Source organism: Cornus florida, unplaced genomic scaffold (assembly GCF_030987335.1).
Source record: "Cornus florida cultivar Cherokee Brave unplaced genomic scaffold, ASM3098733v1 CherokeeBrave_3.0.0_Hap2_Chr02, whole genome shotgun sequence".
NCBI classification, from domain to species: domain Eukaryota; kingdom Viridiplantae; phylum Streptophyta; class Magnoliopsida; order Cornales; family Cornaceae; genus Cornus; species Cornus florida.
The window spans coordinates 20,791,408-20,810,814 of NW_026775572.1; the positions used below are offsets into that span (position 1 = coordinate 20,791,408).

Consider the following 19,407-nt stretch of genomic DNA (forward strand, 5'->3'; position numbering starts at 1 on the left):
CAACAATGGACACTCAGTTAAATTTAGCCCAAGTTGAATCTACTCCTTTCAAATGAAAAGATTGAAGTTGAACATAAATATATATATATGTGTGTGTGTGTGTGTGCGCGCGCGCGCGCATGTATAAATCAGAAAATTTTGATGGATTGGTGAATAAGTCTGTCAAAGCTGTAGTAATACAGTAGTTAAATACTGATGTAGCATCTACAAAACAGCAAGTTTAATGATCAAATAATTGATCCATATGGGCAAAGATAGCAAAAGACTACAATGGGCAAACTTACTAACCAAAAACTCAATGTCATCCAAAAGTAATAAAGTTATGGCATCTGCATTGTCACATAATATACAATATTAACTTATAATCATATATATGGAGTGGAACCGGTTCAAGTGCCCATTACATGTTTGTGTGCTCCAAATATTGGATAAATACAAGGTACTTATGAACATTGTAGCAGCTCTATAATACACAGCACATATTCATTCCAGCAACCGTTTGTGCTTACACCAGGCGATTGCAACTACATATAGGAAAAGGCTACCTGTGGCACTGCCACCGACTGTCCACAGGAACTCTTGCATCCCGGCTTTTGCTTCATCAAACAGCTCAATTTTGATGTTCATACCAAAAATCCCAGCCACAACCACAAATGCACTCACCACTAGGGTTGCTGATGTTAACATGACTCCCATTTGCAAGAGATGGTTCTGTTTGTCATCCAGCATTATGTTGATGTAGTCTTCTGTGTCATCAACATACTCCCTCAGCTTCCAGAAACACACAAGGACAAACAAATTGTCAATAAAATCTATAATACAAACTTAGCATGTATGTCAATAAAATCTATGATGCAAACTAAACAACTTTCAAAAATTGAATTCTCTGATAGTGTTGGATCATCGAAGTTGCATCAGTGAAGAAATCTTTGACAGCAAGGCCTCAAAAACTGTGTAGAAACCACATATGACAATACACCTAGGACACAGATGGCATATGTGAAGTATCCACATGTTTTTGTATCACTTCACTTTTTACGAAATAAAAGTATTCAGCTAATATTTAATGCAACGTGCCAATCAACAAGTATAGCCAAATTAAATGAAATCAACAACTTGATACAGGAGGTAATCTAATATAAAAAAGGCTTATGTGACCCCACTTCATGGAATTTGAATTGAGTGAGTCAATAGCACGTTAACTAGAGGAAATAAATTGTTTTGTGGCCACCCAGTCTTGTCTCTGTATACAGACTATGATTTTCTGATCTCTTGCCTTCCCCACATGCATACTTTTCAAGAGTGGTTTGGATGTAGAAAACCCTCTTTCCCATGGTTTGCGGACTCGGACAAGTTGCAACAAAATTGGCCTCCAATGAATCTGAGTTAGGTCAACATGCATACATTTCAAGTGTGCTTTGGCTGTAGAAATCCGCGCATATCGGGGTAACTCGAATCGGCTTGGGGAATCGACTGTGATGATACAAAATAAAGACCCCACCCATTTTAGTGTATAACCACATGTGGTGTTCACCTGCAATAAGTGGTCAGGACATAGCCACTTGGAACCTTAGAGGTACTTGGCACAGTAGCTGAGATCTAAGTCCTCTAGGAGTCACTATGACGGCCTCCGTTAAGGTTCATGCGCACCTTGACTTGACATAAAGATAGAAAAACACAACATGTTTCCAAATGCCATATTCGCTCTATGATGTGGCAACATCTTGTTAGGCGATACCTACTTAAGTGCCACCCATCCATGGAATCTCCCATCAACATGTGGATGCACTCCAATTTATCAGTGTGGTGGCTTAAGCTTTGCTGTTTGGCACCGTCCTAGAACCGGGTTGGCCACTGCAACGCTGCCCCTGCCACATCCTAGAACCGGGTTGGCCACTGCAACGCTGCCCCTGCCACATCTTAAGAATGGAAAAACCAACAAGTATCATCTCAATTTCCAAAGTTGGATTCTGCAATTTCTAAATCATGCTCTCAGTATTTTATCAGGAAAGCTCAAATACATGCATAAATGTATGGCTTCCATTGGAAACTCCTCACTGAATCCAAACTGACTGAATTTCTATATAGGAATTTTTTAGCATCTTTTATTATGCCTTCTCGCTTCCCATAGATGAATCCCCTCTTCCAAGTTCCACAGTCCCAACACCAATGTGCCTGGAGAATAATTACCAACAGGAATGATGGAACACCATCATCTTCTATGATTTGGTGTAGCACTAATTTATGTGTTAAACATTAACATTCATCCCCTAACACAATTATACATACACTAATAGACATAGACTTATGCAACTTGCTTTGGAGATGTTGCAACCAGTGGAGATTCTAATTTCTATCCTGTTATATTCTTAGATCACCATTTAGAAAGGTGTTTTTGACCCATTACACGGTAGAATATGAATATTTTACATAAATAATTAAGAACAGTTTATCATTCTTTTTTCCTTTTCATTCTTCAAAATTTCAGCAAAAACATAAAAAAAAAATCAGTAAATAGAGCTTTCTAGCAGCAAAGGAAAAGTAGCACACATGTTCCACCACCACAATCACTCTAATCATCCACACATGCACATATTCACGGTCATGGACACAAGAATACACACAACCTTGGAATGGTGGACATGATTTCACCTAGTAGCTAGTGGAGAAGACCTGGAAGAACTGAATACAGTAGCCTACCACAGTAGGTGCAGCAAGAATACAACATTTAATAGTCACAAGTAACCAAAAAAGGGAATTATAAGTCAATAGCAGCATAAGAAATAAAAGGGGCAGTCCTGTATTTTTTAAAATGGAGTACTCTTCTGTGAAGAAGACATACTCATTGCATCCTTAAAATGCTGAAGAAGTTGTCACAAATTCAATGGCATGTAATTAAATCTAGGATTGTTTGTCTTGACTACATCTAACATTTACTCTTTAAGATTAAAGTTTCAAGGATATCAGAGCATAATATATTGACCACAAAAAGCAAAAGTACAAATGCTACTTTTCACCAAAAAGAGCCCCCTCATGAAATTCATGTGTGATTTTAACCAATATTTTGAGAATCAAGTTTATCAGACAGAAGTGCAACCAGTATGTAGGAATTTAAGATTGAGTTGCATACCGTGGACAGTTTATTAAGGGTACCATCGATCTGAACAAAGTACGCCTCCAAGAGCATTTCAAGCTCCTCCACATCAAGTTGCTTGCTTATAGCGCTGTGTGTGGTACTAGTTCGTGCCCCATGGCTGTCTCTGCCATTAGATGCACCAAACTGTTCCTGGGGGTTATCAATACGTCGAGGATCACCTTCATAATTGGTTGAATTGCCATTACCTTCCAAAAAAATTTCACTAGGACTCCTGATACATTGCAGGAAAATTATTTCTACCTTGAAGTTGCAAAACAAAAGGAGGAAAATGAGGGCAGCATACCAACAAAGCAATAGGCAAGTATATTACGTGCCTGTCATCCATGTTTGTCCGAAGAACTTCATCATCCATGGCGTCCTGCTCACTTATAGAGGAAATAGAAGAATCTTCAAGCTGTTGCTGCACCAGCTTGTCAGTCAAATACATCTCTGCCATATCGTCATCATCATCTAGCAGGTGCTCTAATTCATCCCTTACCTGGAAAAGAATATATGCGCAAATCAAGAAAAGTCGGAAAGGAACAAATCCAAAAGTTATGCCGCATAGAAACACAAGTACTGACTGTTCAATGATATGTGAACATCATAGGACGTATATGATTTTATAAAAAGAATGGTATTAGGTTTAATTCACTTCCCTCTACAACATTAGGAACTATGTAAAACAGTTCACCTTGTCCTTCAAGGAAAAATTACACCCACCCAAAAAAAAAAAATAAATAAATAAATCAGGCAGTCCAAATAAAATTTCAAGCTAAAATCCACTCAAACCTTTTGAACTCGTCCAGTTATGGCAACCAAGCGGCTTTTAATTTGGCGGACACGTTCCAAGTTGAGAGTACTAATCTTTGAAGTCAGCTTATCTAAGGCAGGATGAGCTTCTTGCTCCAATGTCCTCGCCTTGAAATAAGAAAATTAAAAATTAAGAGAAAAGAAAATGAAAACAAATAATATAGAAGCAATAAATAAAAACAAAAGTTTTCAAACTAAAAAAATAAATAAATATAAAAAATTAATTATTTTACCTCATTGTCCAAGCAACTGCAAGCAGCTTCAAGGCAAGCCTCCAATGCAATAAACTCAAATGGAAGAACTTTCAATCCATCTTGATTGTCAAGAGCTGGTTTCCCTTCTGCCTTACCTCCCTCTACCGTCTGTGGAAAGCCTCCAGAAACATTTGGAGGGCTAACCACCCCTGATTGTGGTTCTCCCAAATCATACAAATTTGTCCAATCCGTATCATCAACGTCGACCATACCCTCCTTCATTGTGCATAAAAATATTAAAATAATCAGCCGTATTTATCAAATACAATATAAAAATTGAAACTTATGAATAGGAATCAGATTCTGAGAATTCAGAGCACTTAACAAAAAAGAAAAGGAAAAAAAAAAAACAGAGCTCGTGAATATGAAAAAAATAGACCAAAGTCCAAAGCCAACTCAAGTGCAAAATCAACAACTGAAAATTTTCGCCCATTTTCAACAATGGGCATTCCTAAAATGTTGAGAAGTTGGTTCGCACGCACAAACGAGGTCCGTAACAGCAGGAAACTATGACCAATAGAGTCAGCCACTTAGCTATGAGCCTATGGCGTGGCAATTGGACTTGTGGAAATCAAGTCAGCATAGTCTTTTTTTAGCCCATTTTCAACAATGGGCATGGTCATTCCTAAAATGTTGAAAAAGGTGGTTCGCGGTCGCAACAGCAACAAACTATGACCAATGAGTCAGACACTTAGGTATGGCATGGCAATTGAACTTGTGGAAATCAACAACTGAAGATTTTCGCCCATTTTCAACAATGGGCATTCATAAAATGTTGAGAAGTTGGTTCGCACGCACAAACGAGGTCCGTAACAGCAGGAAACTATGACCGATAGAGTCAGACACTTAGGATGTGTTTATTTGAAAACACTGTTTTCTTCACGACTTGTCAAAAATTAAATACAACTTATAAGTTGAAATAATGACCCAGTCATAACTTCAATTTCATGGCGGCCATATATATTATCTACAAACCTCTTAAATCTCCAGTGGGATGGTGACAGTGGAAAATTTTCTTTTTCCCATAGAATTAGTGATTGGAAATTTATTCACTACTGTTTAGCTCATTGTCCTCTTTACCCAAAAATTTATCAAGTAATTGAAAGGGTGAAAAAATCCCAGAACCAAACTGCTATAAACAAAAGACAAAAAGAAACATACAGAATTATTCTTATGATCATTATGTCGGTATCTCCAAATTAGAGTGATTTGCAATTTATTCTTTGCTTGGTAGATTACACAAAATAGATTCAATAAAACTTACAAATTAACATCCAAAGACTTCATGTATATAAATATCAACATCACATTAATATGAAGCGTCAAAACCTTGATTCCCCTCACTTGAGTAACAAATAAACACAATATCTCTCTATAATCACACAACACATACCTGTACATATAACATATAAGTTAATAAAGTATAATTTCTTCACAGTCAAGAATGAAGAGAGAAAGTTGGAGAGAGAAAGAGGAACCTGGGACTTGGTGGCGTGATGGTGGCGCAAGATTCGTCGCTGGAGCTCCTCAACGAAGGGCATAACAGAAGGATCTCTGGAATTGAGCAAGAGAACCTCTTGGGCCGTGATTATGGCTTTGATGTGCTCAAGATTGATGACTATTGCCCGTTCACGCCCCAACACCGTCGACGGGTAGGAGAGGAGTGGGTCCAGGATCCGAAGATCCCGGGCGGGGAGGCCCGTTCGCCGCATGATGGCGTGCTTTCCGGCCTCCACCACTTGGGCCTGCCCGGTGGCGTCAAGAAGGAGCCATGGTCGGACGCCGGTAGCCTTCTTGCGGAGCCCAACGGAGATGCCAACGCCAGCGGCGGTGCGGACAGGGTCGACGCCGTCTTCGTCCGGCGGAGTGACGCCGAATTTGGGTAGCAGAAGATGAGAGCCTCTCATGGTTGGGCTTTGAGTGTTGGGGTTCTTCTGTTCTCCCATTAGTCACTCACTCGTATTATTGGTAAAAGTTTAAGACGTTAAAATGATTTTTAGTGAAAACTGCGATTTCTCAGATTCGCGGATTTTGAGGGTGATGTCTCTTGGACTCTTTAGCTTTTTGTAAGGCTAAATTACGCAATAACCCTCCCACCTATGTGAACTAAATCCGAATCCCAATCCCAATTTTAATTTTTATCTTAAATATTTGTATTTCAAAATATAAGAGGGTTAGTTTCACTAGTTCATTTTTTCAAAAGTTCAGACACATGCTCACAATATATATCATGCCTTCATTGAGGTTCAAATACTCAACTTTCACATCATTTATATATTATGCCTTTACTAAGGTTTCAATACTCAATCTCCACATTTGAAGAGGTCCATTGATCAATAGTGTTATTATGTACTCAGTTAATCTCAAAATAGTTATTTACCTTTTAAGTTGTGACTCACAAATTAGATGGACAACTATTTTAAAAACGGAAGAAGTAAGAAAATATATAGATGAATATCTTCTTCGTAGTACTATTATTTTAGTCCGAGAATGATGTGCATTTTAAGCACATAAAAGAATGAGAATAATTTACAAATTGCAAAAAGTCCAATGTGTTACACAATATTTATATGATAAAGTCAGTGTGTAACCGGTATTCTAATTGAAATCTAAGCTTGAGTTGGAAATAGAACTCTCTTTTTAGCCGTTACAACATGTGCATGCAAAGCATGTGCCATATAAAAAATAAGGTTAAAATCATAAAACCTCTTCTACTTTTAAAATCGGGCATAAAATCCCACTAGAATACAAAAAAAAAAATCTAAACTAACAAAACTTATCAAGGGTTTATAAAAGATATAATTATTATTTTAAAATTATAAAAATGCCCCTTTATAGTAATATTATTTAATGTTAATTGTGTCCCTTTAAAATAATAGTTATAATTTTTAATTTAATATTAAATAGAAAGGTCAAATTTGACATTTCATAACTCATTTAATGGGCTTTTTTTTTTTTTTATGATTTTAACCTTAAAAATATTTAATGACAAAAATAACTTCTTTACCCATTTTACCGATTTAACCTTTTCTAGTTGTCCACTGATTTCTAAACTAACACAAGTTCTCTGGCTTGAAGAGGGCCGGCCCTAGGAAGGCGACCAAGGGCCTCCATTTTGGAAGGGCCTAATATATATAGTAGTATATGTCTGACATTCAGGCCACAATTTCTATAATTAAAAGTCAATGCAAAGTTATATATCATGTAAATTTATGGTAATAAATAACTTTTTTAAAAAAATTATTGCAATAAATACAAGTACTTATAATATCAATTTATATATTATGTTAGACAATAATTTATATGGTAACAATAATTTGTTTATATCTACTCCCTTCAAAAGAAAAAAAGATTTTTTTATATTTAAATATTTTTTTATTATATTATTTTTGGGCTCATTTGCATGATAGGCTCCGTTAAGCCCAGTACCAACAACCAAATTGCTTTAAATTAAAAAAAAAAACTTTTAAACCAATTACAATAATAATATTTGGATAGTGTTTGAAGTACATTGAGTATCATAACCCTACCAACAAAAATTAAAGATAATGAAACAAATAAACATTACAATAAGAAACTTTTGGTTGGCCCAATTTTAAAACCCCTTGACTTTGTAATGGGTATTTTTGGCAAAAAGTCAAGGGAAGACATATAGCTCATATGAGTACTCAATTGACACTTTAAATACTAGTAGATGACTAGAGGGGATAATAAGCAAGCCACCTATAAAGCATGGCAAGGCATTCTTTTGGCTTATACTCTGAAGCTGTGTGACCCCCTCCCTGTGCAAATCAAGAGAAAAAGACAAACAAACACAATTATTAAACTTTTCCATCACATTTTTCTCTTTTGAATACATACACATAATTAAACAGTGTGTGTGTGATTTTCTTACCTTCACAGTTGCATATGTCAAATGGTATCCATGATAGTAATATTTCATTGAGTATCTACAGTTGAATAATTAATACCATAATTAATTGCAAGATATTATAAATCAATTTTAAAAAGTTCAACAAATTAATTAAATTAACAGGAGTAGCTCAAATTCGTAACCAACCCTGCAACTTGAGCATCAACAAACCAGGGTTTCCAATCTTGACTGATAGATAGATTGAGAGAATTGATCCATGCATGTGTACTTAGATATGGAATATTCATGTCGTGATCGCCACTGTGATATGAAGTAAATTTCACATAAGTTAAGTACATAGCCACACGACAAACTAGCTAAACATAAATTAAGTTGATATATATATATATATATATATATATATATATATATATATATATATATATATTACCTGTAAATTAGAGCTCGATAATTTGTATTATAAAGGAGGTATTGATGATAAGCAAGACTACTAGATACTGTTTTTGTGTAGGCCAAGTCCTTGTTACATCTCAACCATTCTTTTACTGTTCCCTGTTTTATTGCCATCATACAAATTAATATATATATATATATATATATGGTTGACATTACTTTTTTATTTTTATTTTTTATAAGCTTATATTAATTTGTGATTTATATAATCAATGTCATATACATACCTCACGAACTCCGAGAGCCTGTTGGACACTCTTATCATTTGCCCACATGTAAGAGAGCGCGTAATTATAGTTCTACAGTAAAGTTACAACAATTTATTACACAATTATGAATGTGTTTATGAGCCTATTTAATTTTTTTTATTTAAAAATATTATTGAACCAGACTTCACACTTCATTGGGCGAATAGCATTAAATTCCCCTTCACAACTAAGTTTTGCAATATATATATCTATATCTATACTATTATTAAATGTGCAAAGTGTTTTAGTGTTTTAGTATTTCAGTATTTATTTATTTATATAAAAAAATATTTATTAATTGATACAAAAATAGTTTTTGTAAAAATAGTTTCTATAAAATTCTAAAAATTACATAATAAAATCAATCACATTCTATATAAAACTCTTATTTTTAGTTATTTTTTATAAATAATTATCAGAATATAACCGGTCCGGCCCAATTATGATTATGTCATTATCAGAAAATGACACATGTCATCATCCTATTCATCCAAGAAGCCTATAAATAGAGGCATGGAGGAAGGAAGAAGGGGTACAGAAATTGAGAATTTTAAAAATCCAGAATTCCAGAGTAAAATACAGAAACTCTGCCAAAGAGATTCAGTATTTCAGTATTTATTTATTTATATAAAAAATATTTATTAATTAAGTTGAATTTTAGAGAAAAATACAAAAGTTCTGTCAAGAGTTTTCAGTATTTATTTATTTATATAAAAAACTATTTATTAATTGATGATATAAAAAGGGTTTTTATCTATATTATTATTAGATATGTAAAAAGTTTCATTATTTATTTATATAAAAAAATATTTATTAAATGATATGAAAAGAGTTTTTACTGAAAAAAAAAAAATCTATAAAATAGTAAAATCTACATAATAAAATTTAAATTAACCTATTTATCTATTTATTATTATTCATTTTTAATAAAAGAAAATCTAATTAAACAAAATTTATTAATATAAAAAATATTTATTAATTGATATATAAAATAAAATAATTTTTATAAAACTCTACCACAAATTAGCTTTTCGTATGACTATCTTAATAAAATTAAAACTAATTAGACAAGTATATATTTAAAGAAAATAAAATAATTTCAATAAAACTCTATTACAAATTACCTATTTTATTATCAATAAAACTCTATCAACAAAGATATATTTAAAGAGTTTGTATAAAACTCTAACAAAAATTACAAATTTATCAATTTATCATGAGTTTTTTAATAAAAGGAAACCTAATTAGACAAGTATTATTAATATAAAAAATTATTTATTAACTGATACAAAATAAGGTTTTTAAAGATTTTTTAAAACACAAATTACCTATTTATCTATTTATTTTGAGTTTTTTTTACTAAATTAAATCTAATTAGACAAGAATTATTAAAATTAAAAATATTTATTAATTGATATAAAAAGAGTTTTTAAAAGAGTTTATATTAAACTCTAACACAAATTACCTATTTATTTATTTATTACAAGTTTTTTAATAAAAGAAAATCTAATTTACCTAATAAAACCAATCACATACTATATAAAACTCTTATTTTTAGATTTATTTTTTATAAATAATTATAATTTTTATAAAAATCTAAAAATTACCTAATAAAATCAATCATATTCTATATAAAAATCTTATTTTTAGTTATTTTTTATGGATAATTATCACAATATAACCGGCCCAGCCAAGTTATGATTATGTCATTATCAGAAAAGGACACATGTCATTATCCTATTCATCCAAGAAGCCTATAAATAGAGGCATGGAGGAAGGAGGAAGGGGTACAGAAATTGAGAATTCTAGAAATTTAGAATTGCAAAGTAAAATACAGAAGTTCTGCCAAAGAATTTTAGTATTTATTTATTTATATAAAAAAATATTTATTAATTGATATAAAAAGAGTTGAATTACAGAGTAAAATATAGAAACTCTGTCAAAGAGTTTAAGTATTTCAATATTTATTTATTTATATAAAAAAATATTTATTAATTGATATAAAAAAGTTTTTATCTATACTATTATTATATGTGTGAAGAGTTTCCGTATTTATTTATTTATGCAAAAAAATATTTATTAAATAATACGATAAAACACTAAATTATACATAATAAAATTTAAATTAACCCATTTATCTATTTATTATTATCAAATTTTTAATAAAATAAATCTAATTAGACAAGAATTATTAATATAAAAAATATTTACTAATTGATATATAAAAGAAAATAATTTTTATATAACTCTACTATGAGTTTCTTAATAAAATTAAATCTAATTAGACAGGTATATATTTAAGGAAAATAAAATAATTTCTATAAAACTCTATTACAAATTACTTATTTTATTTTCCATAAAACTCTATCAACGGAGTTTTTATAAAACTCTAACATAAATTACCTGTTTATTTATTTATTATGAGTTTTTTAATAAAAAGAAACCTAATTAAACAAGTATTATTAATATAAAAATTATTTATTAACGGATACAAAAAGAGGTTTTAAAAGAGTTTTTAAAAAACTCTAACAAAAATTACCTATTTATTTATTTATTATTAGTTTTTTAATGAAACTAAATGTAATTAGACAATAATTATTAAAATAAAAAATATTTATTAATTGATACAAAAAGAGTTTTTAAAAGATTTATATTAAACTGTAACACAAATTACCTATTTATTTATTATAAATTTTTTAATAAAAGAAAAACTAAGTAAACAAGAATTATTAATATAAAAAATATTTTTAATTGATATAAAAAATAAAATAATTTTTCTAAAATTCTACCACAAATTACCTTTTATTATGAGTTTTTTTTTTTTTAATAAAAGCTAATCTAATTAGATAGCAATTATTAAAATATAAAAATATTTAATAATTCATGTAAAAAGAGTTTAAAAATATATTCTATAAAAATATTTTCTATAATACTCTAACACGTATTACATATTAAAGTTTTTTAATAAAAGAAAATCTAAGTTTCAAAGTAAAATACAAAAGTTGTACCAAAGTATTTCAGTATTTATTTAATTATATAAAAAAATATTTATTAATTAATATAAAAAAATATTTTATCTATACTACTATTAAATGTGCAAAGAGTTTCGGTATTTAATTATCTATTTATAAAAATATATATTTATTAATTGATATGAAAAGTATTAAAAAAAAAAAAAAAACTCTATCAAACTCCAAAATGTATATAATAAAATTTAAATTAACCTATTTATCTATTTATTATTATGAATTTTTTAATAAAAGAAAATTGAATTAGACATGAAATATTAATATAAAAAATACTTATTAATTGATATATAAAATAAAATAATTTTTCTCAAACTCTATCACAAATTAACTTTTATTATGAATTTCTTAATAAAATTCAATTTAATTAGACAAGGATATATTTAAAATATATATATATATATATATATATATATTAAATGTGTAAAGAGTTTCAGTATTTTAGTATTTATTTATTTATATAAAAAATATTTATTAATTGATATGTAAAGAGTTTTTATATATAAATAATAATAATAAAAGAAAAAAAAAAACTCTATAAAACTCTAAAATCTACCTAATAAAATTTAAATTAACCTATTTATCTATTTATTATTATGAATTTTTTAATAAAAGTAAATCTAAAGTTTCAGTATTTATTTAAAAAATATTTATTAAATGTGGAATGAGTTTCAGTGTTTCAGTATTTATTTATTTATATAAAAAAATATTTATTAATTGATATGAAAAGAGTTTTTATAGAAAAAAAACTTCTATAAAACTCTAAAATCTACCTAATAAAATTCAAATTAACCTATTTATTATTATAAATTTTTTAATAAAAGAAAACCTAATTTTCTGAGTAAACTACAGAAGTTGTGCCAAGGTGTTTAAGTATTTATTTATTTATATAAAAAAATATTTATTAATTGATATAAAAAAGTTTTTATCTGTAGTATTATTACATGTGCAAAGAGTTTCAGTATTTAACTATCTATTTTTATAAAAAAATATTTATTAATTGATATGCAAATAGTTTTTATATATATATAAAAAAAATGTCAATCAAACTGTAAAATCTATCTAATAAAATTTAAGTTAATCTATTTATCTATTTATTATTATGAAGTTTTGAATAAAAGAAAATCTAATTAGACTAGAATTATTAATATAAAAAATATTTATTAATTGATATATAAAATAAAATAATTTTTCTAAAACTCTACCATAAATTAACTTTTATTATGAGTTTTTTAATAAAATTAAATCTAATTAAACAAGATATATTAAAAGAAAATAAAATAATTTTTATAAAACTCTATCACAAAATGACAAATTTTATTTTAAATAAAACTCTATCACAATTGAAAAAGATATAATATTTAAAGAGTTTCTATAAAATTTTAACTCAAATTTTCTATTTATTAAGTGATTTTTTTAATAAAAGGAGATCTAATTAGACAACTAATATTAATATAAATAATTATTTATTAAATGATCTAAAAAGAGTTTCTATAAAACTATATCACAAACTACCTATTTATCTATTTATTATGAGTTTTTTTAATAAAAGAAAATCTAATTAGACAAGCATTATTAAGATAAAAAAATATTTATTAGTTAATATAAAAGAGGTTTGAAAAGAGTTTCTGTAAAACTCTAACAAAAATTACCTATTTATTTATTTATTATGTGTTTTTTAATAAAAGGAAATCTAATTAGACAAGAATTATTAATATAAAAAAATATTTATTAATTGATATAAAAAATATTTTTTAAAGAATTTCTATTAAATTGTAACACAAATTATCTATTTATTTATTTATTATAAATAGATTTGCAGAAAATATAATAATTTCTATAAAACTCTACCACATATGATCTATTTTATTTTATTTAAAACTCTATCACATATAACTTGTTTTTATCTATTTATTGTGAGTTTTTTTATGAAGGAAATCTAATTAGACAACGATATATTTAAATAGACTAAAATATTTTTTTAAAAGAGTTTATAAAAAATTCTATTAACAATTACCTATTTATGTATTTACTATGAATTTTTTAATAAAATATAATATAACTAGACAAGGATTATTAATATAAAATAATTTAATAATTGATATAAAAAATAAAATAATTTTTCTAAAACTCTACCACAAATTATCTTTTATTATGAGTTTTTTAATAAAAAAAATATATATATATAATTAGACAAGGATATATATATTTAAAGAAAATAAATAATTTATATAAAATTGTACCATAAATTACCTATTTTATTTGCAATGAAACTCTATCACATTAGATAAGGATATCTTTAAATAGTTTTTATAAAACTCTAACACAAATTACCAAAATTTTACCACAAAACAAGTATTTTATTTTCTTTAAAACTCTATCACATATAACCTGTATTTATCTATTTATTATAAGTTTTCTAATAAAATAAAATCTAATTAAATAAGGATATATTTAAATAAAATATATAATAATATAATAATACATATAAATAAAATATAAATGTTAAAGAATTTGAACATTTCAGTATTTATTTTTTAATATAAAAAATATTATTAATTAATACAAAAAGAGAACTCTATCACATATAAGTATATAACCCTTGTATTTATCTATTTTTTTATGAGTTTTTTAATAAAAGAAAATCTAATTTTACAAAGATATATCTAAATAAAATAAAATAATTTCTATAAAATTCTATCACAAATTACATATTTAAAGAAAATAAAATATAACCTAGGGTCTTCCAAAAACCACAAACTCCATATAATAAATTTTTATATCAATTTCAATCTAATGTATAATTAGTATAATTGAATTTCTATTTTAAAATTTAATTAAAAATTAATATAATTGAATTTCTATTGTAAATTAAAAATTATACTAAATTTAAAATTATCTAATAAAATTCAAATTACAAATTACCTAATAAAATTCAAATTACCAAAAAAAAATTTGTTACTTTGCAAAACCCAAATATTTCACTATTAAAATAAAAAATTATTATTTAATAAAAAATAAAATATACATATTTCAGTATTAATATAAAAACATAAAAGAATTTATTAATTTACGAAACTTAAACTCTATCGCCAATTTCAAAATATTTCAGCATTTATTTATTAATATAAAATAAATTTTTATTAATCAATATGAAAACAAAAATTTTATAAGTTACAAAATATTCACCACGTGCATCGCAAGTGTTTTTTCCTAATATATATATATATATATATATTTATTATGTTTACTTCTATTAAAAAAAAGGCTCTTCCAACTAACCAAGGGCGTTTCTTTTGGCCTTATTGCCAAAAATACCCCTACTAATACAAGGGAAAGTTTGTACTACAATTTAGCCCTCTAACTGCTGCAACGCCAAACGGTGTGTATGAAGTGAGTGTGTGTATATGTATACTATATGTTAATATGTGTGTGTATATGTATAGTCTATAGAGAAGGAGAGTACTTACCCTGCACCATAGTTTAGAGTGTTGAGGAGATGAAAGAAGAAAGTCTGTTGGATCCTCTTCGAACAACCTTCTTTCCCATTTTATTTTAGTAGTTGAATTGGGGGAAGTAAAAGAACATTCAGGTTCCAAAATTTGTGGAAGATTTACTTTTTCAAGGCACTATATATCAATTAAAAGTTCAATATCAAGCCATTGTTAATAATATATATTGCTTAATGCAACTTTTCTCAAATATTTGTATCCAACAGTCAAAAGTTGTTGTAATTGATCGATCTGTCTCACCTCTGTGACAATTTGAAGATCCTTCACACAATCGGCATTGTTTGGATCCACATTCACGTACTCAGCATTACAATTTCTCTTCACCGACTGTAATAAAAATCATAAGTTAAATTTAACTTGCTATCGTTTTTTAGTTGTTTTTAAAAAATATGAATAACATACGGAATTAATTGTATTTTTATGTAGAAGAAGAAAGGAAAGGGCAATCACCTCATATAGTCCATCTGAAAGAAGTGTCAGCCGGTGAGCATATTCAACTCTGGAATTTTTATCATCATGTTCACTAGTTAGAGGGCTTGCAAGCACGTATCCCTGAGTCATTTCAAAGAACTTTAGATTCTAGCTACCACAAATTACAAAATCATAAGTCAATGTAAATTAGGCTCGGCTCCATATATATGGATTTTGTTTATTTATTATACGATAAACATATCCATGGTCGGTTAGTTTGTAACTTTATATGCTTGGTGATTTCTTAAAATAAAAATAAAAATAAAATAAAATAAAAATTGAATGTTTACTTTTAGCTTGATTAGCGGCTCTTTTCCAACTTCATTTCCTGTAACAAGGAAATGAAAAACAAAACCAAAAAAAATAAAAAAAAATGTGTATTTTCTTCTATCATCTTCAAAACATAATGAAATGAAATTTGTAGATTAACTACTTTATTTGATATAGCATAAGAAACCTTTATATATTTCTTGAACAATGATGGGGATAGTTATGCCGGAATATGATTCACCAGTCATATAAAAGTCATTTGACGTGAACATTGGATGATCCTTAAGCCACTGCAGTAACAACACAACATAAAAATTTATTACTTTTATTTTTTTATATAAATATATATATATTGTAGCAACAATATATGTTTATGGAAGACTGAAATCCCAACCATTCGACTGAGAGAGACATCATTGTTGGTGGAGGCCACACCCTCTCACTAGCTCTGTTAAACCCTTCAGATTTTTTTAGTCTGTATTTGACAGATTTTTGACCAAAATGTTAATATCCATTTGCCTAAACTATTTTTTAGGTACCACTCTTCTCTTCTGCTCACACCATTTTTATGACACGGCCTATACAAAAAAGTTATATGCGTGAACAAGAGTGGTACCTCTATATATAAAAAGTATTTACATGCATAGAAGTGATACATTTCACAAGACTGGTGCTTAAATGTAAAGAAGTAGTACCTTGGACAAATAAACAGTACTGTTCCATATCTACATTAATATTTTGGCCATTCTTTTGAAACGTTATGACTGAATTGACTTCATTAAATTATGAATAAAGGTTTAAAACTCTATGTATACATAATAATCTCATTCTTGAAAGAATAATCACGATAAAATATATGATACCTCAGGGCACTAGCACTTACACGTGGTACCCTAATTAATGGACAATTATGGAAACTCTCAATTTGCTCTAATGAGTTGTTTTAAAAAAAAAACCGTTAGTGTCCATTGGTAGGGATACCTTTGGGATATTGTATACTTTCTTATAAATCATATTATTTTATGTGAGTGAGAAATGATATCTACCATCATAATAAATGTCAACTCCCACACATAAATGCAATCAGAATCATTTAACTTTCAGATGCTATATCAGGACTCTTAATCATCTAAGAATTTGTGCATGACCTGCCTTTCTCAAAAATTCATAGATTTGTGCGGCTGACATTTCATCATCCATGGCGTAACTTTCTGTGTTGTCAGCATAGGAAAATCCAGTGCCAACTGGTGCATCTAAAAATATTACGCTGGCCGCCTGAAATATTATTCTACCAATGCCATGATAAGAAGGATATATATATATATATATATTAGGGATGAAATTAAAAGCAGTACTGGGGTTGAAATGATACACCTTTGTCCATGAATATGGGTTCAATATAAATGTTGGAAAATTTCCATTGAAATCCTGTGTGTTAAAATTTAATGGACCTGCACAAAAGTATATATATATATATCAATTTGGTCGAATACAATTATGAGTTGCTTATTTTGATATGATATTGTGTTTCTAAAGAAAAAGTCATATATATATCAATTAGGTCGAATACAATTATGAGTTGCTTATTTTGATATGATATTGTGTTTCTAAAGAAAAAAGTCTTAAACATGTGTTGACCCATTATTTATTACGGGGGTCCTGCTTTTATTATGGGGGTCCATAAAAAAATACATTATTGCTCCTAAAATTTATTTTTGCCCCCACCTTGGCTCCATCGTCCCAGTTAGTGAACATCTTCACAAATTATAAGGGTTTTTTTTTTTTTTTTTTTTTTTTTTCATACATAAATTATAAGTTGAATCACATTATATTTTTTAAATCTCTAATTTAAATTTAATGTGTGATTTTAATTTATGTTTTCATTTCGTATATCGTATTTCTTGATTCTTTTTGTTTTTCATCATTGCTAGCTTCTCGCTAACACCAAAGAGTAAATTTTTATACTATAGGAGAAAGTCCTGATCAAATCACTAAATAATAATACCCCAAAAAAAAAAAAAAAAAAAAAAAAAACACATGAGTTCTTTAGAAAAAAATCACTATGTGCTTACAATTATCAATTATGAGTCCTCCTGACTTGCCAAATCCAATGTTACTTCATAATTAAAAAAAAATTAAAAATAGTACAATTTAAGGAGTTGACTCAAGTGATTATAAATTACTAGGTCGGAATAAAAAAAATTTGAATAATGATAAATAATTTGAAAATTGGATGCATCCCACTAATTTATATGAGTGGAAGATGACATCATAATAACGTTATTAAATTTGATAATGTCTTATTGTCGGACTCTCTATCATTAGTTGAGAAAAATTGGTATGCATGTGTCATGTGTGAGCAGTGATGTATATCATGATTACAATTTTTTTATTTTTTTGTGACTTGCCTGTTGCCATAATTAATTTACTTCATCCTTTTTCTATTTTCTATTTTCATTTTTCCCATACTATATTTTTTTTCTCTCTCTTCCCCATACTAATTTATATATTATACCTCTTTTGTCTTCAAATATTTGATGACACAAAAGAAATGCAGAAGAATGTGTGTGTGTGTGTACACACGTTGTCTCCTAAACTAGTGGAAATTTAGGATGAGAAAATACCAGTTTCATAAGCAATGCCACTAAAACCAGAACAACCAGGTCCTCCAGTGAGCCAAATCATAAGAGGGTCCTCCTTTGGACTGCCTTCTGACTCGATGAAGTAGTAAAATAGCTGCACATCGTCCAACTCCCCCACGCTCACATATCTACATACAAAGTATTTATATATAGCACACCAACATTTTAATATATATTATTATATAGTCTCCTTTTAAAATTATCAGCATTCTTCTGATGATGTATTATTGCTCAAAAAAAAAAAAAAAGAATAAGGAAAACTACTACTAATATGGACAGAAGAAAAATATATATATATATATTTGTGCATGTACATATATATATATAACTCACCCTGTTTCAAGCTTAAAGGGCAGATCACCTTTATAGCCAGGCAGAGTGTTGATAATGGACTTTGAAATTGCAGTAGCAGAGAGAAGCAATAGGAGGAGTAAACATGAGAATATTGTTGAATTCGTTTTACTACAACAATTGTAATATTGAAAGAAATTTTTGACGCAATGTCGGCCAAATGCTTGCATTGGTGATGCCATATATGTGGTCTGACTTTAACTTAGAGATACATACATAGATGAGGAGTCCATATTATTATATATAGACACGAATTACGTATGAGGGCAACCAACATATAGGGCACATGTCTCGTGATTTGATTTATTTTTTTAATAAGGTCCTATTCCGGCCGTATTAAAAAAAAAAAAAAAGAAA

At 28.3% G+C, this 19,407-nt stretch overlaps 2 protein-coding genes across 2 annotated transcripts; both read right to left on the reverse strand.

Moving 5' to 3' along the window:
* Nucleotides 1-284: 284 nt before the first annotated feature.
* Nucleotides 285-6,187, reverse strand: LOC132294159 (magnesium transporter MRS2-3). Its single transcript, XM_059791913.1, has 6 exons — nucleotides 5,682-6,187; nucleotides 4,183-4,419; nucleotides 3,929-4,057; nucleotides 3,472-3,635; nucleotides 3,131-3,368; nucleotides 285-771 (listed from the first exon to the last, which is right to left on the reverse strand). Exons 1-6 carry the CDS (start codon nucleotides 6,147-6,149, stop codon nucleotides 484-486), a joined length of 1,524 nt encoding a protein of 507 aa, XP_059647896.1. The 5' UTR covers nucleotides 6,150-6,187; the 3' UTR covers nucleotides 285-483.
* A 1,480-nt stretch (nucleotides 6,188-7,667) lies between these two features.
* LOC132294160 (serine carboxypeptidase-like 18) lies at nucleotides 7,668-19,270 on the reverse strand. The gene is made up of 14 exons (XM_059791914.1): nucleotides 19,033-19,270; nucleotides 18,682-18,827; nucleotides 17,432-17,508; nucleotides 17,210-17,332; nucleotides 16,245-16,347; nucleotides 16,078-16,115; nucleotides 15,767-15,868; nucleotides 15,557-15,643; nucleotides 15,275-15,433; nucleotides 8,758-8,829; nucleotides 8,508-8,629; nucleotides 8,264-8,377; nucleotides 8,099-8,153; nucleotides 7,668-7,985 (listed from the first exon to the last, which is right to left on the reverse strand). Exons 1-14 carry the CDS (start codon nucleotides 19,230-19,232, stop codon nucleotides 7,902-7,904), a joined length of 1,482 nt encoding a protein of 493 aa, XP_059647897.1. The 5' UTR covers nucleotides 19,233-19,270; the 3' UTR covers nucleotides 7,668-7,901.
* Nucleotides 19,271-19,407: the final 137 nt, after the last annotated feature.